Genomic DNA, 27,722 nt, shown 5'->3' with positions numbered 1-27,722 from the left:
ATAGTCTACTGATGTACATAGGAACTTGTGGTACACTATGTTTCTGCAACGGTCTAAACAAGTCCATACATTCGTATGGAATAAGCATACAGTGAGTTTGGTTACATGATGTGAGTTTTTCCCCCCCTATCTCCTTACCTGCACTTGGCCCTTGCCCATGATGATGTCCACGATCTCATTGTTATCCTTGTTGAGCTTGGTCTTGTCGTAACATTTCTCGTAGCACAGGATCCGTAGGCACTGAGAACCCTCCAGCTCAATTTCAAACTCCTATTGGACAATGTACAGTCAGGACAGGAGAACAGGCTTCAATGTCCTATTGACCAGAGAACATTCTGTATGATGGAGTTGATTTTAGTCAAATGTCGTCCTGACAACATAACCTACAGTAATATGATCTGAATATTGGAGCTCTGTGTGGTGTTGGTCTCTCACCTCATTCCACTGTGGTTCAGTGGTGTCTCTGAAGACGCGGGTCTTGGCCTTGCTGACAAAGTAGCCATAAGAGTCCACCTCTAGGGTACAGTACAGATCTGAACAGGACACAGACACAGGGTACAGTACAGATCTGAACAGGACACAGAGACACAGGGTACAGTACAGATCTGAACAGGACACAGAGACACAGGGGAGTTAGATATCACAGTGAGTGGATCTAAAATAATCAGCAATTATAAACACAATAATATCAACAGTAATGGATAAACATTTTCCTTAGGGTCAGGATGATACCAGAATCGCTAGATTTTTTCCATGGCTAAAATGAAAACACGAAGCAGGCCTAAGTCTTTGGTCCTTTAAAAACATGCTGTATGTAAAATATGATGTGCTTCAGCTTTGAAAATCTATGAAAATCGAACATAAGGATGTTTGTTTCCAACGTTGGGGATGTTTTCCTAAACAAGTTAAATCCGCTTCATGTTTTGTTTCCTTGCCATGCATACCACCCTGCATACCACTGCTGGCTTGCTTCTGAAGCTAAGCAGGGTTGGTCCTGGTCAGTCCCTGGATGGGAGACCAGATGCTGCTGGAAGTGGTGTTGGAGGGCCAGTAGGAGGCACTCTTTCCTCTGGTCTAAAAAATATCCCAATGCCCCAGGGCAGTGATTGGGGACACTGCCCTGTGTAGGGTGCCGTCTTTCGGATGGGACGTTAAACGGGTGTCCTGACTCTCTGAGGTCATTAAAGATCCCATGGCACTTATCGTAAGAGTAGGGGTGTTAACCCCGGTGTCCTGGCTAAATTCCCATCTGACCCTCAAACTATCATGGTCACCTAATAATCCCCAGTTTACAATTGGCTCATTCATCCCCCTCCTCTCCCCTGTAACTATTCCCCAGGTCGTTGCTGCAAATGAGAACGTGTTCTCAGTCAACTTACCTGGTAAAATAACGGTAAATAAATAATAAATAAATACTGAGTATCGCGATACTGGTATTGTCCCGGTCCTAATTTTCATAATTGTACCACAACTGTGTAGACCTAGATCATTTCTATATTAATGGTTAATCCACTGAAAATGTGTTTCTCAACTACCACTGAATGGTAGAGGCCTGCATTACTGAGAGAATGAACAAGGAACACACAGACATGACTGAGCACGCACACCATTACAATATCTCCCCAGCACTGGTTTAAGAGACCGAGCCAGAGGCCTCTCTCGTCATCCCTGCTGGGGTCCCTGGAGTCTCCACTGCTCTCTGACAGCATGATAGATGGCTACCTATTATGCCCCTGACCCTGGGAGTCACCACAGCTACACACACAGTCACATCACCAAGACACAGAACTAGAGACAATGTTTACACTGTAGCACAGTCACACATGACTTAGCAACATGAAAACAATGGCATGACATATATTCATCTCTGGGTTATCATACCAGTTGAGGTATGGATGACCGTCAGTCTTCTGTCACAGAACAAGCACAGCACAGGGATGCAAACAAGAGAGAGGACTGGCATATTCTTCTGTCTGGGATAAGGTAGATATTATGTGGGGGATAGTACCCAGTTGAGGTACGGCAGGATAAGGATCCAGACTGGAGAGGGGAAGGGCATCTCATTTCATGGTGGTTCCATTTAATTCCTGCTTGTTTTCCAGCATACTGAAGCCCTCTGATGTAATCATCACTCACAATGAGGAATCATTTAGTATGGGGAGTGTGACCATCGTCCTATGATCTCTGTCACAATATAAAAACAGGCCTTGTATCAATAATCAGACATTGCAAACAGTTAAATGGTTTATGATAAGCACATATTTATTAATGGTATAATGTCCTTTTTGTAAATTATTACCTGGTATTTCCTCATTGATTATAGAGGGTTATCTGTTAATATCCTGGTCAGAGAACTGACGGGCAATGGGAAACGTTCAAGAAAGCAAGGTTTATTCAGTGTACGGGAATAGTTTCTTATCCCGGGTGGACATCCCTGTTCATATCCCAGATTGTATTTATGCTAAAAGCATGGTTGCACCATTATTGATGTGTGTGTGAAGATGTTTAGACGCTAATTCATGCTGTTGAATGTTAATTGAACAGGATGTGAAAGGGCTTCTTCCCATTGGTCAGATGCATGATTGGTATTGATAATTAAACCCTTTAATTTCTGTGTGAGTAGACAGACAGACAGACAGGGTAAGATTGGCATACTGCCGGGTACAGGAATGATTGAAGCCTGGCATTTATTTTGAGTTGATTACGCCTACTTTTTGTTCATCGTCCTGTTTATTTGTTTTTGTAAATAATTGTACAGTCTCCGGCTTATTATCTTCACGTTTGCTAATAAAAGCTGCTGTATGGGAAGGAAAAACCACATCTTCCTCGTCTGCCTCCTCACTGTTCCAACCCAACCACATGGTCAACCTCACAGGTGGGCATACTGACCATCTGGGGGTGTTTTCAAAGAGTCACGTTTTAATAATTATACAACATTCGCCACATGGGTGATTTAACAAAGTGAGAGGAAGGGGACCTGTCACAGTACCACAATCATCTCTGACACTACCTACTGTCCATATCATTTAGTAAGTCAAAGACTACCTCCAGCAGTGCACTACTTTTGACCAGAGACTTATGGGCCCTGGTCAAAAATCTCTGGTCAAAAGTAGTGCACTATAGTGAATAGGGTGCATTTGGTACGCAGAAAATGTTACATTTAAGACCACTGGGTATAGGTAGTACTGTACATATTTGGACATAGGCCGAGTGTGCTGCTCCATTGAAGTGAGTTCATAGAGAGTTAGAACAGGGTAGTTTATCACTGTTAATGGCCACAGAAATAGCATTTGGCTCTTTTAAGAGAAGAACCATTTCGGAAGCACAACTCCCCACTGTGTCAGATTTACACCCCAGCAAACTCTGTGTGTAAACCAAAAACCACTCAAGGAAACATTCATACTCCTGGACCACTCATAGACTTATCGAGAAGTTTATTTTTCCTCCATATCGGAAATAGGTTTATATGCTTGAAATCTTGCAATAAAAAACAGTGCCAGAGGGAACATATTTTGCCTCGTTTTCATTTGTCCTAGCTAGTAGTGTTGCCAGAGGAAAATTCAGAAATGGGACATGAGGAAGTGAAGGAGAGCTGGCGACTGAAGGTGATTGGTTGAATAAGCCCTGAGGGCTGTCATTTCATTGGCAGACCTCTTCCTGCTGTTGTATAATGGGTTAAATCTGTTGGTCAGTGAGGGGTCTGAGCGAGGTCACACACACATACCGTCTATAGGGGTTAATGGATACTGTCCTGACTCAGTCCAGATGACCCCCTCCCTTCTGTGTGTCCTTCTTCCTAATCCTGGCCCGTAACAGAGACTAACAGAAACAGAGACTGTAATAGTCATGCTGAAGACTTCAAGTAGGGGTAGTCTTCCTTTTTTAGGATTTACATTTTGGATGAGCTGAAAAATCACCAGGAATTCAACATTTGTTTAATTTAAGTATTCCCACAAATAAAGTTAAAAAAAGACATGTCTCAATGTGTCTCAAGGTATGAAATTATTGTTATTTTTAAATTCAATCTCTTTTTGGGCTTAGTTGTAGTCACTTTTCAATGTACCAATTATTATATTCTTTTCCAGCCCCCTGACCAACTATATCGGCCGGCAGGCTGAATCTAGTTGCCCACCCCTGACTTAAAGCAATCAGTATATGTAGACTCTGGAAGAACAACAAGACCTAGAGACAGAGGGGGGAGAGGGCTGCTTTATAGTGTGGGAGTCCCTTCCCCCCTGTGTGTTTATCAACCACCTCCAAAACACACATCCTTATTGTAACATGACGAATCTACCGCTCTATTTAGAACATATTGGAAGAAAGCGGAATTCAAAAGGAACATTATGAAGAAGGAAACTGTGTGATCAAATTATTTTTCATTGGCTCTGGAATGATAACATTAATAAAAGTTGTAAAGGAAAAAGGGTTGAATGAGAAAAGCATGCAGGGGGCTGGATAACATTAAGCATTAGAGAGGAAGAGATGAGAAAATACATCCTATACATACAGTACTAGTTCAAAACTCCAATATGATATTTTACTGTATATGTGTTGTGTGTATTATAATGCTGTATGAAACCACCAAATCTCCATCTTATAGATGTGTTATTATAATGTTCAGTGGTGTAGAAGATGACACCTTTATTCTAGGTCAATGTTTCCCCTCATTTTTTTATCGTATTTGGGGCGAACCAGTAGACTTCTAGAATCTTCCACTGACCCACTTCTGAAATCTTGCCCTGAGATGAAATTGAACTCTGCTTCCTATTGGATGAAACTGTGTGTGGCAACAGTGATAAGACCATTTTAATAGGACATGTTTGTACATACTCCAGTACTGTGTGCCTTAATCATATTGTAATGACTGTAGGAGCCATATGTTGTAGTGTGCTATGGGCTCTGTATTATTATACATACACACAATCATACCAACACACAGGCACACACTCTTATGCAAGGGAGAAAATGGGTGACAGATGACTTGTACACAAACAATATGCCCTAAACGCAGAATCAGAGCAATACAAAATGTAAGGACTTAGGCCAGGGAAGCCGACAATAAAACAAAACATTAAATGACAGATGGTCTCCAGTCTCCATAACGACCCTTTTCTAAAGAATCAGGGGATTTCCTAACAAACTAAGACCTCTCTATAAGACTTGTGCTCCAAACGGCATCATACACAAACACGTATGTACCAGCACTTACTTTATTAGTCAACCAACATAATATTTGACCATATCACAGGTTCCAACCCAAGTGCCAATGTGATTTAGCTTCAGGTGATGCTATGGTTAAATGACATGAAAATAGAGCTCTTTGGCCAAGTACACCAATCGTTTGATTGGTACTGTATATAACATTCTATTGGTTGCAAAAATGTTGTACAATCATTTACATTGAAAAATTCTACGTTTTGAATCAAGCGGTTTTTTTGTGTATCAGTTCATAAACCATCTGCAGAGAAAAATGGGAGAAACTCAAATCTTTTCCTATTTTGCAATCTATATGGCACAGCTGTATATGGCACAGCTGTCCTTTAATGAAACTGGTATACTTTTTTATTTATCACAATTTCCTTTAGCCAATTTTGGCCTTTAATGCAGGGCCGACAGTCAAGTTCCTTACTTTCTCCCCTCCACTTTCCTCTTCCATTTTTGTGTGACATAACTCCACCAATCCTATTTATGATATAATTTACAAAGATATATATATATATATATATATCAAAAAACTGTTTTAATACATATATATTTTTTATTATTATATTTGAGTTTAAACTTAATATTTTTGTAATATATATTCTGTTTTTTCTGGTGGATTCAACTGAAATTGAAACCAAATTTCTATGGCTTGTTTTCAAAAAAGCAATATTTTGGAGATTATTTCATTTTCAAATAACTGAAAATGAGAGGCTGTAATCTGAATAAAGACCATTCTTGAACATGGGATGAGACATTATTACTAATCTGCTAGAGAACCCGTACGGATTCAAGTATAACTTTTGAATGATAATCCTTTAGTGAGAGGTCTAATGCTTTAATATTTAATCATTTCTGCCCTCTGAATTCATATTCATTATATAAATAGGCCAGTTTAATTTTGTCTCGCTTGCTGTTCCAAATCAAATTGAATTATTTTTGCTCATATAATTTTAAAAAACAAGTTGGTAGGTGCATGCAAGGCCATAGGCAAATAGGTAAACTATTATATGACTAGAGAGTTCATGAGGGGGATTTTTCCACAAATAGACAGTTATTTTCCTTTCCACAGTAGCAAGATCTTATCAATTTTTGCTAACTTTTTATTAAAATGTACTGTAATGAGATAATTTATTTTTCAGGAAATAAATTCTGAGTATGTCCACTTCACCGTCAGACCATTTTATTGGTTAACTACACGTAAGAAAAGTGTGTGATCCAATATGTAATATAGTACACATCATTATTTGGTTGTAATCCAGGGGTTAGAAAAATTATTTAGATCATCTATGAGGCTGTGGATCCAAATTGTGGATTAAAAAGAAAACATGAATCAGCGTACAATGACAACTTTGTTTTTAAGCCTGGGATTTCTAGGCCCCCTAACATTTCGATGACCATAATAAATAGATATCTCGATAATGGACAACTTTGTTTTACTCCTCTTGACAGTTTAAAGCTTTGAGAAGTAGCCATTATTTACTATTTTACAGCTAAGGTTACTATACATAACTTTAACCCATTGTATAAGAGATTCTCCAAAATTGAAATATTCCAGGTGTTTATATATAAATTCCAGACGGACTTTATCAAAAGCCTTTTTAAAGTCAACTATGAATACCAGGCCTGGTCTCCCACATTGTTTATAGTGGTATATTGTTTACTTGTGTCTTATATTAGTAATATATAGTAATATCTGACAATACCGTCATAATTCTAAGCGCTATTTTTGTTTTTATTTTACCCTTATTTTACCAGGTAAATTGACTGAGAACACATTCTCATTTACAGCAACAACCTGGGGAATAGTTACAGGGGAGAGGAGAGGGGATGAATGAGCCAATTGTAAACTGGGGATGATTAGGTGGCCATGATAATATGAAGGCTAGATTGGGAATTTAGCCAGGACACCGGGGTTAACACCCTTACTATTAAGGAAAAAATGGAGTACTACTCCAGCCGCACTGCTTCTTGACACACTGCTCGCTTAACCCGGAAGCCAGTCGCACCAATGTGTCGAAGGAAACGCTGTACAACTGGCGACCGTGTCAGCGTGGGTCAGTGAGTCGCTAGAGCGCGATGGGACAAGGACATCCCAACAGGCCAAACCCTCCCTTAACCAGGACAACGCTTGGCCAATTGTGCGCCACCTCATGGGTCTCCCGGTCGCAGCCAGCCGCGACACAGCCTGGGATCGAACCCGGGTCTGTAATGACACCTCAAGCACTTTAGACCACTGCGCCACTCGGGAGGCTCCCGCGACCGGGAGGTCCGTGGGGCGACGCACAATTGGCATAGCGTTGTCCGGGTTAGGGAGGGTTTGGCCGGTAGGGATATCCTTGTCTCATCGCGCTCCAGCGACTCCTGTGGCGGGCCGGGCGCAGTGCGCGCTAACCAAGGGGGCCAGGTACACGGTGTTTCCTCCCACACATTGGTGCGGCTGGCTTCCGGGTTGGAGGCGCGCTGTGTTAAGAAGCAGTGCGGCTTGGTTGGGTTGTGCTTCGGAGGACGCATGGCTTTCGACGTTCGTCTCTCCCGAGCCCGTACGGGAGTTGTGGCGATGAGACAAGATAGTAATTACTAGCGATTGGATACCACGAAAATTGGGGAGAAAATGGGATAAAAATAAAATAAAAAAATAAAAAACTAATTTGGCAAACCATTGGGTGCTCGTATCGCTGTCCTCTCTTTCTGAAACGGTGTACACGTTCAAATCTGATTTTGTCAACAGTATCGCCTGGGATCTGTAGTGCTTTAAGGAGGAATTATTTCACCACGCTTTCAGGCTCTTCACCTTAACTTTCTTTAAGAACAGTAAGTATCAGATTTTGTCGCCTGGGACCTAGTCTGTATTACAAGTACGACTTCTCTCAGGAACATGTTCTCCTTATGAAGTAAATTAATGTCTGTTTCAATAGTATTGACTGTCCCTTTTAGCTTGTTTGTTTCTTTCCCCATTGTTGCAGCTTTTTCACCACTCATTTCAAGTTACTTTATTTCTTTACTGACAAGTTCAATACTCTCAATTTATTGATTTTAGCAGGTCGGTTTCCACTCTTACCTTACCAGGTGGCGAAAAACATAAATCGGTGTCTGTCGAGGATTCTCGTAGTTCTCGCTTGGAGTTTGGTTCTCCATTTTTTCCCTGATTCCTCTCCAACATGTTTTGACCTTGACTGCGTTCAGAATATTAATCAATAAACTTCTCTAGCCTTATAAGTTTTTGGGGGTTATTGTCCAGCTTGAATGTTATTGTTGTGAGTAAATGGATCAGTAGTGCTACTATTTAGTCAGTTTTAGAGATAATGAATATTGCGATTTCTCATGAGTCATTTTGCGCCGCCATCTTCAGTCTGCCATCACACTCCCTTCAGGGCTTTTCCTCAGTTTTCTGTCTCTGTGCTGAACCAGGTGTCAGGAAGGGAGGGAGGGAGGGAGTGAAAGAGGTTATGGGGTTATTTTGCTTCCAGTGGTTCTGGGGCCCTTGTTAAGGTCAACAGCATCATGAACTTGGACATTTTTGGCAAAAACCTGGTTGCCTCTGCCAGGAGACTGAAACTTGGACGCAAGTGAATTTTCCAGCAAGACAATAACCCCAAACACAAATCAAAATCCACAAAGAAATGGTTAATTGATGACAAAATCAACATTGGCCATCTCAGTCTCTGGACTTGAACCTCATTGAAATCTGTGGTTTGAATTGAAGAGGGCAGTCCCATAAGTGAAGACGAAGGATATCAAGGATCTGGAAAGATTCTGTACAGATGAATGGTCTAAGATCCCTCCCAATGTGTTCTCCAATCTCATAAAACATTTTAGAAAAATGCTCAGTGTTGTTATCCTCGCAAGCGGAGGGTGCAGGAGTACTGAAAACGGGAATCAAACAATTTTGACCCCCATCTTTTTTATTACTTGTTTTAAAAAATATATTATTTGAGAGCAATTGTATTAGTATAAAATATTATAAAATTAAAAAAAAATGTGCATACAATATATCTAGGTACTTGTATTATTTATTTTATACTGTCTTTTTTGCTTATCTTTATCAAGTGATCCAATAATTGCGGACCCCACCGTAGGTGACGTTACTGCATCATTATGCTAGCTACCATCTGATCCATAGACATAGGAGACATAGGAGACACTCTACCCATGGAGGGGTGTTTAGACTAAAACAGCATATCTTACATTACAGAGGGCAGGCTCTACCAGAACAATGCCATGGTAACAATACTCCTTCATCTCCCGCATATCAGAAGGGCATGATAATGGTTTGGTCCACTGAGAAAACAGAGGGAAAAGTAAAACCAAACCACTTCCACGTCCCTCTCAGCTCTGGAGAGGACCAAACAGGCTTTCAGTGGAGACAGCTTTCCAATTTTTCTCCAATCCATTACACAAGAAAATCTATTTCTGAAGCTTTCATAAAGTACAGTACAGGCTGTAATGGTAACTGAGGCAGAGGTTGGGTGTTTTTTCCTATTTGAACGGGTGCTTCTTCTGTAACAGGCAGGAGAGTGTGTTTAGTGGAGTGGCAGCTGTCTGGTAGAGACATATCTGAGCCACTCTAGGGCTCACTGACATCATATCACCCTGATCACACATGCAGGCACTCATACTAGGGCTATCACACACACGCACCGGGCAGGGGGAGGGAGAGGGTGTGTCGACAGACAGACAGACAGACAGACAGACAGACAGACAGACAGACAGACAGACAGACAAAGAAAGAGGGAGGGAGGGAGCGAGCGATAGGGAGAGAAAGACAGAGATAAAAAGCTTCTCCTGGCCTTCACCGTCCATGTGTGTGTGTCCCTTGAGAGTCCGAATGTGGCTGTGCAGGGGCCACTCTGTTCCCGTCAACTTTCTTTATGGAGTAGCTGTGTCCCTGACAGCCCCTAGCATCAAAGCAGCCACAGGAATGTGACTGTGGTCCAGAGCTGCTCCTCAGGGACTGGCCCTGTGGCGCGCTCTCTACCGCTCTACCTCCAGCCCCCCCTAATTCATTCTCTCTCGCTCTACCCCTCTCTCTCTTGGTTTCTCTCTCCACCTCTTCCTCATCTCCCTTTCTCTTGCTCTCTCCCCCATCTCGTTCTTTCTCTCTATTTATCTCCCTTTTATCAGAAGAAGCCCAGAAACACATAGGTAATAGCTTGAGGTAGCAGAAGCACCTAACCACAGATTTTAACCGGTTACTGATCTCTATAATACATAAACAACTTTTGGAAAGCTCCTTTTCTGAGCTAGCCATTAAAACAGTATTGTCCACAGATGTAATTGAATCTGAAACACAGTTTAACTGGAAGAGAATATTGAAAAAATATGATACATTTAAGCAATAAGGCACGAGGGGGTGTGGTATATGGCCAGTATACCACGGCTAAGGGCTGTTCTTACGCACAACGCAACACGGAGTGCCTGGTTACAGCCCTAAACCGTGGTATATTGGCCATATACCACAAACCCATGAGGTGCCTTATTGCTATTATAAATGTAATTAGAGCAGTAAAAATAAATTTTTGTCATACCCGTGTTATACGGTCTGATATACCACGGCTGTGAGTCAATCAGCATTCAGGGCTCGACCCAACCCAGTTTATAATTTAATAATTTAGTTTGTTCACAGACTGTATTTAACACCAAGGAAATGTTTAACTATAAAATTGGCCCCAACTTCCGACTGTTCACTGTGTCCCCTTAATCAGGCTGGCACATCCATTCCAATGGTGCTAATCAAGGGACAATTGAAGACTGAACAAATATACTTGACTCTGTAAATAACAATCTCAGCTAAAGCCCCACACATACAAACCAATGATGTATATTTAGACTTTCTTTGCTTTCAGGCCCACTGGGAATGGGTGGTGGGTGGGCATCTAGTCATTTAGGGGGAGGGCATGGGGGATTGGGGGGAGACTCGGGGGATGGATGGTGGGAGGGGGACTGATAAGCAACCTCAGTTGTTGGGTGGGATAGGAAGGGGCGGGAGGCATTCTTTCTTCAGGGTGCGGCGGGACGACGCAGGCGGTGGAATGGGTCGGTGTTATCGTCATATGCATTTCTTTGTTTTTGTACCTATAACCTCCCCTTCTGAATGTGAAAATTACAAAACGAAATAAAAAGTTAGTAACAGATATCCCGTTACTGTAAATCCTTACCCATTAGGGAGATTAAATAATACCTGACCCTGGTTCAATGGTAGAGGGTAACTTCTACCACTGTGCTGGGGGTCTATTTTGTGTTTTTTTGTAAAAGGCTTTACTTTGGGAAAGAAGACAACTGGTATGCAGGGACAGACAGGGGGAAACCTACACTCTTTCTCGCTGTCATCTCAGTCTTCTCTGTTGGGATGCCACACAAGTTGTAAATTATATGCTCCAACCATCATCATCATACACACACACACACGGGTGGTGATGAGCAGATGCTGAACACATGCAGTATAAGCCCAGTATGACAGAGAAAGACTTACTGGCTGACTCTTTGAAGCCTTTGGCAGAGTGGACGATCACATGGAGGAATCCATACAGGCCTGAGGTTTCCTCATCTGAAACAAACAGCACAAAAACACAGTTAGTCACCGTCTGTCACACTCATTATCAGTGACCTGTAAGTGCCCTGGGACAACTCATTATCATTACCTCGAGGGTGTGTCAAATGAGACCCTATTCCCTATATAGGGCACTAATTTTGACCAGGGTCCATGGTGTTCGTGTGCGTGTGAGGTATTCTTTCAGGTGGATACTTTTTCAAGTAAACTGAAGCCCCATGTGGGAGCAGGGGAAAGCACGTATATCCTACCAACGGGACATTAAAAATTCATATTTTATGCTTCGCCGAGTCGTGGATGAACGACAACATTAAGAACATAGAGCTGGCGGGTTATACACTATCAGCAGGACAGAACAGCAGCCTCTGGTGAGACACGGGGTGGGGGCCTATGCATTTATGTAAACAACAGTTGGTGCACGATATCTAAGGAAGTCTCAAAGTTTTGCTCGCCTGAGGTGGAGAATCTTATGATAAGCTGCAGACCTCACTATTTACCCAGAGAGCTTTCATCTGTTTTTTCTGTAGCTGTCTATATACCACCACAGAGCGAGGTTGGAAATAAAACCGCACTAAATGAGCTGTATTCCGCCATAAGCAAACAGGAAAACGCAGCGGCATTCCTAGTGGCCGGTGACTTTAATGCAGGGAAACTTAAATCCGTTTTACCTCATTTCTATCAACATGTTAAATGTGCAACCAGAGGTAAAACAATTCTAGACCACCTCTACTCCACACACAGAGACGCGTACAAAGCTCTCCCTCGCCCTCCATTTGGCAAATCTGACAATAACTCTATCCTGATTCCTGCTTACAAGCAAAAATTAAAGGAAGCCCCAGTGATTCGGTCTATAAAAAAGTGGTCAGATGAAGCAGATGCTAAACTATAGGACTGTTTTGCTAGCACAGACTGGAATATGTTCCGGGATTCTTCCGATGGCATTGTGGAGTACACCACATCAGTCACTGGCTTTATCAATAAGTGCATCGAGGACGTCGTCCACACAGTGACTGCACGTACATATCCCAACCAGAAGCCATGGATTACAGGCAACATTCGCACTGAGCTAAAGGGTAGAGCTGCCGCTTTCAAGGAGCAGGACTCTAACCCGGAAGCTTATAAGGAATCCCGCTATGCCCTCCGACAAACCATCAAACAGGCAAAGCGTCAATACAGGACTAAGATCGAATCGCACGACACCGGCTCCGATGCTCGTCGGATGTGGCAGGGCTCGCTTCGAGGCAAGTAACACTGAAACATGCATGATAGCATCAACTATCCAGATGACCGTGTGATCAAGCTCTCCGCAGCCGATGTGAGGAAGACCTTTAAACAGGTCAACATTCACAAGGCCGGTGGAACAGACGGATTACCAGGACGTGTACTCTGAGCATGCGCTGACCATCTGGAAAGTGGCTTCACTGACATTTTCAACCTCTCCCTGTCTGAGTCTGTAATACCAACATGTTTCAAACAGACCACCATAGTCCCTGTGCCCAAGAACACTAAGGTAACCTGCCTAAATGACTACCGACCCATAGCACTCACGTCTGTAGCCCTGAAATGCTTTGAAAGGCTGGTCATGGCTCACATCAACACCAATATCCCAGAAACCCTAGACCCACTCCAATTTGCATACCGCACAAACAGATCCACAGATGATGCCATCTCTATTGCACTTCACACTGCCCTTTCCCACCTGGACAAAAGGAACACCTATGTGAGAATGCTATTCATTGACTACAGCTCAGCGTTCAACACCATAGTGCCCTCAAAACTCATCACTAAGCTAAGGACCCTGGAACTAAACAGCTCTCTATGCAACTGGATCCTGGAACTCCTGGCGGGTTGCCCCTAGGTGGTAAGGGTAGGTAACAACACATCCGCCACGCTGATCCTCATCACGGGGGCCCCTCAGGGATTCGTGCTCAGTCCCCTCCTGTAGTCCACATCAACAACAAACTAATATGGTCCAAGCACACCAAGACAGTCGTGAAGAGGGCATGACAAAACCTATTCACCCTCAGGAGACTGAAAAGATTTGGCATGGATCCTCAGATCCTCAAAAGATTTTACAGCTGCACCATCGAGAGCATCCTGACGGGTTGCATCACTGCCTGGTATGGCAACTGCTCGGCCTCTAACCGCAAGGCACTAGAGGTTAGTGCATACGGCCCAGTACATCACCGGGGCCAAGCTTCCTGCCATCCAGGACCTCTATACCAGTCAGAGGAAGGCTGTAAAAATTGTCAAAGACTCCAGCCACCCTAGTCATAGACTGTTCTCTCTGCTACCGCACGGCAAGCGGTACCGGAGCGCCAAGTCTAGGTCCAAGAGGCTTCTAAACAGCTTCTACCCACAAGCCATAAGACTCCTGAACAGCTTACCAAATGGCTACCCAGACTATTTGCACCCCCCCCCTCCCCCCATGCTGCTACTACTCTGATATTATCTATGCATAGCCACTTTAACAATCCTACCTGCATGTACATAATTCTCAATTACCTCGACACCGGTGCACCCGCACATTGGCACATTGACTCTGTACCCCCTGTATATATTGTTATTTACTGCTGCTCTTTAATTATTTGGTTTTCTTATCTCTTACTTTTTTCTTAATTTTTTTTTTAGGTATTTCCTTAAAACTGCATCGTTGGTTAAGGGCTTGTAAGTATTTGGCGCATTTGACAAATACAATTTGATTTGATTTAATTTATTTACATTTTTGTTAGAAAGGAAAGGGATCAAATCCCAAAAGGATAACAAGTGCAATACACAAAATTAAACCTTTACTTCTTGTTAATCCAGCCACCGTGTCAGATTTCAAAAAGGCTTTACGGCGAAAGCAAACCATGCTATTATCTGAGGACAGCACCCCATCAAACAAACACATGGCTATCACATTTCAACCCACCAGGCGCGACACAAAACTCAGAAATAACGATATAATTCATGCCTTACCTTTGAAGAGCTTCTTCTGTTGGCACTCCAATATGTCCCATAAACATCACAAATGGTCCTTTTGTTCGATAAATTCTGTTGTTGTATCTCCAAAATGTCAATTTATTTGGCGCGTTTGATTCAGAAAAACATCGGTTCCAACTCGCCCGACGTGACTACACATTATCTAATAAGTTACCTGTAAACTTTGTCCAAACATTTCAAACAACTTTCCTAATCCAACTTTAGGTATTTTTTACCATAAATCCTTGATAAAATGTAAGACGTATTAAACTGCGTTCAATAGTGGATAAAAACAAAGTGGAGCGAGCTTTCAGGTCGTGCGCCCCAACCACAACAGTACTTGGCTATCCACCCAGATAGGAAATGGCTACTTCTTCATTACTCAAAGGAAAAACATCAACCAATTTCTAAAGACTGTTGACATCTAGTGGAAGCAATATGAACTGCAACCAAGTGCCTTAGAAATCTAGATCCACTTAGTTGAAAACACTGCCACCCCCCCCCCCCCAAAAACAAATCCTGGATGGTTTGTCCTCGGGGTTTCGTCTGCCAAATAAGTTCTGTTATACTCACAGACATTATTCAAACAGTTTTTGAAACTTCAGAGTATTTTCCATCGACATCTACTATCTATAATATGCATATCCTAGCTTCTGGGCCTGAGTAGCAGGCAGTTTACTTTGGGCACGCTTTTCATCCGGACGTGAAAATACCGCCCCCCTAGCCTAGAGAGGTTTTAACACTGAAGAGAAAAAAGATCCAATCAGGATTTTTCATTGGTGGTCTGTGGAGAGATAGCTAGCTATAGTTAAGTCAGGCATTGGCTAGGCCATCAGAAGCTAGATAGAAGGCATCTGCCATGCAACTGCATTAGGGAAGAATTTTGGAGTGATGACATTGACTGGTAATGGGTGTGACCGTTTTTACAAAAACTTATGGAAACTTCTGCCTTCTCGAAGGCTGACAGGTCCCTGCACAATAGTTTGCAGTGGTTGCAGCAGGTGTTATTGAAGAGGATGTTGTTGCTAATTTGTTAGCGTTGCCCTTTTCAAGATAAACTTTCAACAAGAAATTACATTTAAAATCATCATAAATTGGTGAGAGGAACTGCTGCTAGCTAGCTCATTGAAAATAACTATGTGTATGAAACATTATTTAATTTAAAATGGCAGCATCCACATTAATGTAGAAGTGTTGAAAAACAATATTGTATTCTTATTTACAAGAAAAGTGTCTCCAAAATATAACACTTTATTTACCATGCATTTCTATTGGGCACAAAATAATCTGAAACACAACCAAAACAAACAGCAAATGCATCCAACAAGTTTGTAGTGTCACAAGCTTGACAAGTACAGTGCATCCCGAAAGTATTCAGACCCCGTCCTTTTTTCAACATTTTGTTACGTTACAGCCTTAATCTAAAATGGTTCAAATAAAAATAACAATCCCTCAATCTATACAAATTACCGCATAATGACAAAGCTATAACAGGTTTTTAGAAAATGTTGCACATTTATCAAAAATAAAAAACAGAAATACCTTATTTACATTAGTATTCAGACCCTTTGCTATAAGATTTGAAATTGAGCTCAAGTACAACCCGTTTCCATTGATCATCCTTGAGATGTTTCTACATATTGATTGGAGTCCACCTGTGGTTCATTTAATTGATTGGACATGATTTGGAAAGGCACACACCTGTCTATATAAGGTCCCATAGTTGACAGTGCATGTCAGAGCAAAAACCAAGCTATGAGGTCGAAGGAATTGTCTGTAGAGCTCCGAGACAGGATTGTGTCGAGGCACAGATCTGGGGAAGGGTACCAAAACATTTCTGCAGCATTGAAGGTCCCCAAGAACACAGTGGCCTCCAGTATTCTTAAATGGAAGAAGTTTGGAACCACCAAGACTCTTCCTAGAGCTGGCTGCCCAGCCAAACTGAGCAATTGGAGGAGAAGGGCCTTGGTCAGGGAAGTGACCAAGAACCGAGGTGACCAAGAACCGATGGTCACTCTGACAGAGCTTCAGTTCCTCTGTGGAGATGGGAGAACCTTCCAGAAGGACAACCATCTCTGCAGCACTCCACCAATCAGGGATTTATGATAGAGTGGCCAGACGGAAAATACTCCTCAGTAAAAGGCACATGACAGCCCGCTTGGAGTTTGCCAAAAGGCACCTAAATACTCTCAATGAAAAACAAGATTCTCTGATCTGATGAAACCAAGATTGAACTCTTTGGCCTGAATGCCAAGCATCATGTCTGGAGGACACCTGGCACCATCCCTAAGGTGAAGCATGGTGGTGGCAGAATGATGCTGTGGGGTTGTTTTTCAGCGGTAGGGACTAAGAGACTAGTCAGGATTAAGGGAAAGATGAACGGAGCAGAGCATGATGAAAACATGCTCCAGAGCACTCAAGACCTCAGACTGGGGCGAAGGTTCATCTACCAACAGGACAATGACCCTAAGCACACAGCCAAGACAACACAGGAGTAACTTCGGGACAAGTCTCTGAATGTCCTTGAGTGGCCCAGCCAGAGCCTGGACTTGAACCCGATCGAACATCTCTGGAGAGACCTGTGCAATGACGCTCCCCATGCAACCTGACAGAGCTTGAGAGGATCTGCAGAGAAGAATGTGAGAAACTTGCCAAAAACAGGTGTGCCAACTTGTAGCTTCATACCCAAGAAGACTAGAGGCTGTAATCGCTGACAAAGATGCTTCAAGCAAAAAACTAGTAAAGGGTCTGAATACTTCTGTAAATGTGATATTTCCGTGTTATATTTTTTATAAATTAGCTAAATAAAAAAATAAAAAAATGTTTGCTTGGTCATCATGGGGTATTGTGTGTTGGTTGATGAGGGGGGAAAAAACAATTGAATCAATTTTAGAAAAAGGCAGTAATGTAACAAAATGTGGAATAAGTCAAAGGGTCTGAATACTTTCAGAATGCATATCTGTTTTCCCAGTCATGTGAAATCCATAGATTATGGACTATAGAATTGATTTCAATTGACTGATTTCCTTATATGAACTCTAACTCAGTAAAACCTTTGAAATTATTACACGTTGTGTTTATATTTTTGTTCAGTATACATCATTGGCTGAAAATGAAGCAGGCCTTTTGGAGATCCCTGCAGGCCCACCGGGTCACGCTCTGGAGAGGTACTGAGCCATGGACAAACAATATGTCACGGGTATGAATGGTGCTATGGACTGTATGCGAACAGTCACAGACAGGTCATGCCACCAAGATAGAGGGAGAATGCAGAGAAGATCTAGACTGTAATCTTTCATTTCCCCCATCCATTTTTCATTATCAGACATGTTATTCTGTCCATCTTAACCACAACAAAAATACTCACTAAAGGAGATGATAGCAATAACCTGTCAATGTGTATTCCTATATCCCCGTAATGGATAAGGTTAGGATCAGAGTTATAGTAATCGGAGCCTAGATCTGTGGTTAGTTGCTTCTACCTGGTCCCTGTAATGGCCTGTGTGTTGCGTCAGAAAGAGCAATGGGAACTAGGGGGTCACATTCCTCCTCTAGCTGGTCTTTGTTTCACCCCCCCCGCTACTCCTTACATTTCATAGCATGGTCTGCCAGTGAACCGGAGCCGGAGTCTTTGCCATACTGTGCCGTAAAGTGACTATAAAGGAGAAAGAATGTAAACCTTTGCTTTGCTTAATGACATTTCAGACCCCCTCTAAACTGGAGAGAACAGACATGTTTGATGTCAGTATAAAGGGAGTTGCTTTGACGACTGTAAGCAATCAGGAACGCTCAGTGCAAGCCAGGAGCTGTCCTTCAGGTCAACACAAAAAAAAAATTGGGTTGAAATGCAACATGTAAAGTGTTGGCTTATTTCCCAAATATTTTGTTTACATCCCTGTTAGTGATAATTTCTCCTTTGCCAAGATAACATATCCACCTGACAGGTGTGGCATATCAAGAAGCTGATTAAACAGCATGATCATTACACAGGTGCACCTTGTGCTGGGGACAATAAAAGGCCATTCTAAAATGTGTCGTTTTATCACACAACAATGCCACAGATGTCTCAAGTTGAGGGAGTGTGCAATTGGAATGCTGACTGCAGGAATGTCCACCAGAGCTGTTGCCAGAGAATTGAATGTTCATTTCTCGAACATCAGCCATTTCCAACATTGTTTTAGAGAATTTGACACTACATCCAACCAGGCTCACAACCGCAGACCACGTGTAACCAGTCCAGCCCAGGACCTCCACATCCGGCTTCTTCACCTGCAGGATCATCTGAGACTAGCCACCTGGACAGCTGATAAAACTGTAGGTTTGTACAAACAAATCATTTTTGCACTAATTTTCAGAAACCGTCTCAGGAAAGCTCATCTGCATGCTCGTCATCCTCACCAGGGTCTTGACCTGACTGCAGTTTGGCGTCGTAACCGACTTCAGTGTGCAAATGCTCACCTTCGATGGCCACTGGCACGCTGGAAAAGTGTGCACTTCACGGATGAATCCCGGTTTCAACTGTACCGGGCAGATTGCTGACGTCAACATTTTTTAACATAGTGCCCAATATGGTGGCGGTGGGGCTATGGTATGGTCAGGCATAAGCTACGTACAATGAACACAATTGCATTTTACCGATAGCAATATGAATGCACAGAGATACCGAGATGAGATCCTCAGGGCCATTGTCGTGCCATTCAACTGCTGCCATCCCCTCCTGTTTCAGCATGATAATGCACGGCCCAATGTCGCAAGGATCTGTACACAACTCCTAAAAGCTAAAAATGTCCCAGTTCTTCAATGGCCGGCATACTCACCAGACATGTCACCTATTGAGCATATTTGGGATGCTCTGGATCGACATGTACGACAGCGCGTTCCAGTTCCCGCCAATATCCAGCAACTTCACACAGCCATTGAAGATGGCTCATCCTCATCTCTCCCAAGTGGACATTCTCTCTTTCTCCCCTGACCCATCTGTCTATCGCCTCCTTTGAATTCCATGCTGTCACAGTTACCAGCCCTTTCAAGCTTAACATCCTTATCATTTATCGCCCTCCAGGTTCCCTTGGAGAGTTCATCAATGAGCTTGACGCCCTGATAAGTTCCTTTCCTGAGGATGGCTCACCTCTCACAGTTCTGGGTGACTTTAACCTCCCCACGTCTACCTTTGACTCATTCCTCTCTGCCTCCTTCTTTCCACTCCTCTCCTCTTTTGACCTCACCCTCTCACCTTCCCCCCCTACTCACAAGGCAGGCAATACGCTTGACCTCATCTTTACTAGATGCTGTTCTTCCACTAATCTCATTGCAACTCCCCTCCAAGTGTCCGACCACTACCTTGTATCCTTTTCCCTCTCGCTCTCATCCAATACTTCCCACACTGCCCCTACTCGGATGGTATCGCGCCGTCCCAACCTTCGCTCTCTCTCCCCCGCTACTCTCTCCTCTTCCATCCTATCATCTCTTCCCTCTGCTCAAACCTTCTCCAACCTATCTCCTGATTCTGCCTCCTCAACCCTCCTCTCCTCCCTTTCTGCATCCTTTGACTCTCTATGTCCCCTATCCTCCAGGCCGGCTCGGTCCTCCCCTCCTGCTCCGTGGCTCGACGACTCATTGCGAGCTCACAGAACGGGGCTCCGGGCAGCCGAGCGGAAATGGAGGAAAACTCGCCTCCCTGCGGACCTGGCATCCTTTCACTCCCTCCTCTCTACATTCTCCTCTTCTGTCTCTGCTGCTAAAGCCAATTTCTACCACTCTAAATTCCAAGCATCTGCCTCTAACCCTAGGAAGCTCTTTGCCACCTTCTCCTCCCTCCTGAATCCTCCTCCCCCCTCCTCCCTCTCTGCTGATGACTTCGTCAACCATTTTGAAAAGAAGGTCGACGACATCCGATCCTCGTTTGCTAAGTCAAATGACACCGCTGGTTCTGCTCACACTGCCCTACCCTGTGCTTTGACCTCTTTCTCCCCTCTCTCTCCAGATGAAATCTCGCGTCTTGTGACGGCCGGCCGCCCAACAACCTGCCCGCTTGACCCTATCCCCTCCTCTCTTCTCCAGACCATTTCCGGAGACCTTCTCCCTTACCTCACCTCGCTCATCAACTCATCCTTGACCGCTGGCTACGTCCCTTCCGTCTTCAAGAGAGCGAGAGTTGCACCCCTTCTGAAAAAACCTACACTCGATCCCTCCGATGTCAACAACTACAGACCAGTATCCCTTCTTTCTTTTCTCTCCAAAACTCTTGAACGTGCCGTCCTTGGCCAGCTCTCCTGCTATCTCTCTCAGAATGACCTTCTTGATCCAAATCAGTCAGGTTTCAAGACTAGTCATTCAACTGAGACTGCTCTTCTCTGTGTCACGGAGGCGCTCCGCACTGCTAAAGCTAACTCTCTCTCCTCTGCTCTCATCCTTCTAGACCTATCGGCTGCCTTTGATACTGTGAACCATCAGATCCTCCTCTCCACCCTCTCCGAGCTGGGCATCTCCGGCGCGGCCCACGCTTGGATTGCGTCCTACCTGACAGGTCGCTCCTACCAGGTGGCGTGGCGAGAATCTGTCTCCGCACCACGTGCTCTCACCACTGGTGTCCCCCAGGGCTCTGTTCTAGGCTCTCTCCTATTCTCGCTATACACCAAGTCACTTGGCTCTGTCATATCCTCACATGGTCTCTCCTATCATTGCTATGCAGACGACACACAATTAATCTTCTCCTTTCCCCCCTCTGATAACCAGGTGGTGAATCGCATCTCTGCATGTCTGGCAGACATTTCAGTGTGGATGACGGCTCACCACCTCAAGCTGAACCTCGGCAAGACGGAGCTGCTCTTCCTCCCGGGGAAGGACTGCCCGTTCCATGATCTCGCCATCACGGTTGACAACTCCATTGTGTCCTCCTCCCAGAGTGCTAAGAACCTTGGCGTGATCCTGGACAACACCCTGTCGTTCTCAACTAACATCAAGGCGGTGACCCGTTCCTGTAGGTTCATGCTCTACAACATTCGCAGAGTACGACCCTCCCTCACGCAGGAAGCGGCGCAGGTCCTAATCCAGGCACTTGTCATCTCCCGTCTGGATTACTGCAACTCGCTGTTGGCTGGGCTCCCTGCCTGTGCCATTAAACCCCTACAACTCATCCAGAACGCCGCAGCCCGTCTGGTGATCAACTTTCCCAAGTTCTCTCACGTCACCCCGCTCCTCCGCTCTCTCCACTGGCTTCCAGTTGAAGCTCGCATCCGCTACAAGACCATGGTGCTTGCCTACGGAGCTGTGAGGGGAACTGCACCTCCGTACCTCCAGGCTCTGATCTGGCCCTACACCCAAACAAGGGCACTGCGTTCATCCACCTCTGGCCTGCTCGCCTCCCTACCTCTGAGGAAGTACAGTTCCCGCTCAGACCAGTCAAAACTGTTCGCTGCTCTGGCACCCCAATGGTGGAACAAACTCCCTCACGACGCCAGGTCAGCGGAGTCAATCACCACCTTCCGGAGACACCTGAAACCCCACCTCTTTAAGGAATACCTAGGATAGGATAAAGTAATCCTTCTAACCCCCCCCCCCTTAAAAGAGTTAGATGCACTATTGTAAAGTGGTTGTTCCACTGGATATCATAAGGTGAATGCACCAATTTGTAAGTCGCTCTGGATAAGAGCGTCTGCTAAATGACTTAAATGTAAATGTAAATGTAAGATGAGTGGGACAACATTCCACGGGCCACAACCAACAGCCTGATTAAATCTATGCAAAGGAGGTTTGTCATGATGCATGAGGCAAATGATGTTCACACCAGATGCGGACTGGTTTTCTGATCCAAGCCCCTACCTTATTTTTTAAGGTATCTGTGACCAACAGATGCATATCTGTATCCCCAGTCATGCGAAATCCATAGATTAGGGCCTAATTAATTAATTATTTCAATTGACTGATTTCCTTACATGAACTGTAACTCAGTAAAATCATTGAAACTGTAGCATTTATATATTTTTTCAAAGTATATTGCTGTCTGTAATCAAGGTTTTAAAATTCTGTGGCCTGACTCAAATCTATATGTAACTTGTAAATACTGGAGCCAATTTAGATTTAGACTACATGATATCCAACTTAGTACACAAAGTCAAGCAGAAACCTAGCAAGATAACAACGTATCGTTCAGTGTAAGCAAAGCCACATTAGAAGTTTCTCTTTTGAGAGAGGCTACCTGGGGCGGCAGGTAGGCAGGTAGCCTAGTGGTTCGAGCGTTGGACTAGTAACCGGAAGGTTGCAAGATCGAATATCCCTAGCTGAAAAGGGAAAAATCGGTCGTTCTGCCCCTGAACAAGGCAGTTAACCCACTGTTCCTAGGCCATCATTGAAAATAAGAATTTGTTCTTAACTGACTTGCCTGGTTAAATAAAGGAAAAATAAATACAAATAAATAAAGTACAGTTATTGCATCTCTAAGGTCTGTAGAAGAAAACCATGAAAACACACAGTCAGATGTGAATAGAACAGTGCTGTGCCATAACAGTGTGTTATTTGTGGTGGGGAGTGTTTATGAAGACTTTATGAATGCTTTCTAATTTGTTAAATGTGGGTCTGTGTGAGTGAAGTTGTGTATGTATCTCCTGTAGCTGCGTGTGTACGCTGAGCGTCTCCCTGCCATTTCCTGTCCCCCAGTGCATCCTGGGAGCTCACAGTGGGGCTGCCAGATGGCTTTAATGTCACCCCAATCCAAACATCCCATCTGAGGAAGTAGAAAGTAAAATGTGTGTGTGTGCGAGTGTGTGTGCCCTACCATCTTTATTACTGGTGACAGGGATGTTGTGGACGGTTCGGAGTTTGCAGCAGGAGCTGGTGAGGACCTGCAGCTCTACAGAGCTCAACTGACACGTCTGCAGATCTGAAGACAAACACAGAAATACACAGTCAATAAACCTGAACATAAAACCAGGCTATAGGTTGTACAATGTGAATCCACAGTAGAGTTGAAAAAACAATGGTAAGAAACTAATATCACTGTCTGCTCACTCTCAAATCAAATCGTATTGGTCACATACACATATTTAGCAAATGTTATTGCTTGTGTAGCGAAATGCTTATGTTCCTAGCTCCAACAGTGCAGTAATATCTAGCAATACACACAAATCTCAAAGAAAAATAATGGAATTAAAAAGTATAGAAATATTAGTACGAGCAATGTCGGAGTTCGGAGTATAAATATGTGATGGGATGTATAGCCATTATGGACAGTATGTGGATAGAATATGTAGGATATCTGAAGAATACATAGGATAAAATAGTATGGCCTTGACTAGAATAGAGTATATACATATGAAATGGTTAAACAGTAGGTAAACGTTATTAAAGTGACCAGTGTTCCATGTCTATGTACATAGACTACTCCTGTACCTTTCTTCTGTAGTTTTTGGATGCTCTCCCTCCACTCTGACCTCTCATAGTCTGAAGACAGGAGGAACAGGTAGCTCTGAGGACAAAACAGGGGGAAACTTTCAGGAAAAAGCGGAAATCACATTTTATAGGACAACTGCTCCATCCAGTGGTGGAAAAATAACAGTACATCAATATTGCAATCATGGACATAGCTGCTAATCCTAACCACAGATATAGAGTAGAGGTCGACAGATTATGATTTTTCAATGCCGAAACCAATTACATTACGAAACCAATACATAAATAAAATCAATTTAGTCTCAAATAAATAATGAAACATGTTCAATTTGGTTTAAATAATGCAAAAACACTGTTGGAGAACAAAGTAAAAGTGCAATATGTGCCATGTAAAAAAGCTAACGTTTAAGTCAGAACATGAGAACATATGAAAGCTAGTGGTTCCTTTTAACATGAGTCTTCAATATTCCCAGGTAAGAAGTTTTAGGTTGAAGTTATTATAGGACTATTTCTCTCTATACCATTTGTATTTCATATACCTTTGACTGTTGAATGGTCTAATAGGTACTTTAGTATTGCCAGCCTAATCTCGGGAGTTGATAGGCTTGAAGTCATAAACAGCGCAATGCTTGAAGCACAGCGAAGAGCTGCTGGCAAACGCAGGAAAGTGCTGTTTGAATGAATGCTTATGAGCCTGCTGCTGCCTACCACCACTCAGTCAGACTGCTCTATCAAATCATAAACTTAATTATAACATAATAACACACAGAAATACGAGCCTTAGGTCATTAATCATTAATATGGTCAAATCCGGAAACTATCATTTCGAAAACAAAACATTTATTCTCTCAGTGAAATACAGAACCGTTCCATATTTTATCTAACAGGTGCCATCCATAAGTCTAAATATTGCTGTTACATTGCACAACCTTCAATGTTATGTCATAATGATGTAAAATTCTGGCAAATTAATTACGGTCTTTGTTAGGAAGAAATGGTCTTCACAGTCACGCAACGAGCCAGGCGGCCCAAACGGCTGCATATACCCTGACTCTGCTTGCACACAACGCAAGAGAAGTGACACAATTTTCCTAGTTAAAATAAATTCATGTTAGTAGGCAATATTAACTAAATATGCAGTTATTTTTTTATTTTTTTGGTTAGGAACACATTGGTGCAACGACTTTTTTCGCGAATGCGCTTGTTAAATCATCACCCATTAGGCGAAGTAGGCTGTGATTCGATGATAAATTAGGCACCGCAGTGATTATATGCAAGCTAGATAAACTAGTAATATCATCAACCATGTGTAGTTAACTAGTGATTATGATAATATTGATTGTTTTTTATAAGATCATTTTAATGCTAGCTAGGAAATTACCGTGGCTCCTTGCTGCACTCGCATAACAGGTAGTCAGTCTCCTCGTGGATTGCAATGTAATCAGCGTCCAAAAATGCCAATTACCGATTGTTATGAAAACTTGAAAATCGGCCCTAATTAAATCGGCCATTCCGATTAATCGGTCGACCTCTAGTTTAGAGGCAGATTATCCAACCCCAAACATAGACATCAACCCTTTACACTCATGGGAACTGGCTTACATGGATAGGGCTAAACGTAAATGTTTCTTACAGAAGAAATATGAAAAACAAATGCATAACTATGGTACCAGTTCAAAGGGAAAAATATTAGACCAAAGGTGAGGACACCTGACGCAAGACTGAATCCAAACATTACACTGTTGATATGATGTGCATTTACATTTACGCCACATTTTGTTGATAACGGAAATACTCTGGATACATTCAGTAACATGATAAGACCATTCCTGGACAATGGTCCACTATAAATCGCAATCTGGGTCAGGTGGGCATGATCTGAAAGTTTGTTCTATTGCCAATATTATTAGCTAAGTTATAAAATACAATATTGTATTAGGCTTTCCCAATGCAATTCAGGGAAACAGATTATTTTGGTGCACATAGAAAGGAGTCATGATTGCATTCAGGTGCTTGTGCAGCAGCGAATCTTCTTCACAATAAACAAACAAAGGCTGTTTGTGTTCAGAACAACCCGGGGTACAACGCCATGTCATCTAGTAACTGTACATCAAACAGAGTGATCATAAACGCCCCATCCTGGACTTATGGCAACTCAACAACCATCGTTGAGTCCACAGATTTCTTATGCTAATGCATCGCATGCTGTCAGATTCAATTCGGCCAAACTAATTGTTCAACACAGTACACCTCAAGGATCCTTATTTCCACGTCGGCGTTTATCAATGGCTCTTCCATTGTTTGGACAAAGCCGTACAGTTGTGGAGGATTGCTGTCTCCCCTGGGTGCCCATGCACATTCCACTACAACAGTGGTTCCCAAACCTTTATAGTCTCATACCCCTTCAAACATTCAACCTCCAGCTGCGTACCCCCTCTAGCACCAGGGTCAGCGCACTCTCAAATGTTGTTTTTTGCTATCATTGTAAGCCTGCCACACACTATACGATACATTTATTAAACATAAGAATGAGTGTGAGTTTGTCACTACACGGCTCGTGGGAAGTGACAAAGAGCTCTTATAAGACCAGGGAACAAATAATAATAATCAATCATTTAGCCCTATATTTAGCCATCTTACATATAAAACATTATTTGTGCATTGACAATTGTGAGTAACTCACCACAGGTTGAGAAGGGTGTGCTTGAAAGGATGCACATAACTCTGCAATGTTGGGTTGTATTGGAGAGAGTCTGTCTTAAATCATTTTCCACCCACAGTCTGTGCCTGTATTTAGTTTTCATGCTAGTGAGGGCCGAGAATCCACTCTCACATAGGTACGTGATTGCAAAGGGAATCAGTGTCTTAACAGCGCGATTTGCCATGGCAAGAAAGTCTGAGTGCAGCCTTATCCAGAAATCTGGCAGTGGCTTCTCATTAAATTTCCACAGAACCGCTTGTTGCAATTTCGATGAGGCTCTCTTGTTCAGATATCGGTAAGTGGACTGGAGGCAGGGCATGAAATGGATAACGAATCCAGTTGTTTGTGTTGTCCGTTTTGGGAAAGTACCTGCTTAATTGCGCACCCAACTCACTCAGGTGCTTCGCTATTTCACATTTGACATTGTCCGCAAACTTGAGTTCATTTGCACACAAAAAAATCATACAATGATGGAAAGACCTGTGTATTGTCCTTGTTAATGCAGACAGAAAAGAGCTCTAACTTCTTGAATCATAGCCTCAATTTTGTCCCGTACATTGAATATAGTTGCGGAGAGTCCCTGTAATCCTAGATTCAGATCATTCAGGCGAGAAAAAACGTCACCCAGATAGGCCAGTCATGTGAGGAACTCATCATCGTGCAAGCGGTCAGACAAGTGAAAATTATGGTCAGTAAAGAAAACTTTAAGCTTGTCTCCCAATTTTAAAAAAAACGTGTCAATACTTTGTCCCTTGATTTTATTTTATTTTATTTATTTCACCTTTATTTAACCAGGTAGGCTAGTTGAGAACAAGTTCTCATTTGCAACTGCGACCTGGCCAAGATAAAGCATAGCAGTGTGAACAGACAACAACACAGAGTTACACATGGAGTAAACAATAAACAAGTCAATAACAT

The 27,722-nt window shown here is 43.0% G+C and overlaps 1 protein-coding gene across 8 annotated transcripts in view; it reads right to left on the bottom strand.

The window, feature by feature from the left end:
- LOC129868307 (active breakpoint cluster region-related protein-like) overlaps positions 1-27,722 on the bottom strand; it is a 224,395-nt gene that overhangs the window by 63,921 nt on the left and 132,752 nt on the right. For 5 of the 8 annotated variants that reach the window (XM_055942160.1, XM_055942161.1, XM_055942167.1 and 2 more), the window contains exons 12-16: positions 24,104-24,179; positions 23,490-23,594; positions 11,675-11,749; positions 436-605; positions 139-270 (exon numbers count right to left, since the gene is read on the bottom strand). In XM_055942160.1, the coding sequence (XP_055798135.1) occupies positions 139-270; positions 436-605; positions 11,675-11,749; positions 23,490-23,594; positions 24,104-24,179 (558 nt within the window). The remainder of the gene's footprint in view (positions 1-138; positions 271-435; positions 606-11,674; positions 11,750-23,489; positions 23,595-24,103; positions 24,180-27,722) is intronic. The other 3 variants (XM_055942162.1, XM_055942163.1, XM_055942168.1) reach the window with 1 other exon arrangement.

The sequence above is a fragment of the Salvelinus fontinalis genome, chromosome 13 (genome assembly GCF_029448725.1).
Source record: "Salvelinus fontinalis isolate EN_2023a chromosome 13, ASM2944872v1, whole genome shotgun sequence".
NCBI lineage: Eukaryota > Metazoa > Chordata > Actinopteri > Salmoniformes > Salmonidae > Salvelinus > Salvelinus fontinalis.
Note: the sequence above shows the minus strand (reverse complement) of the source record. Positions and strands in the feature narration are given on the sequence as shown.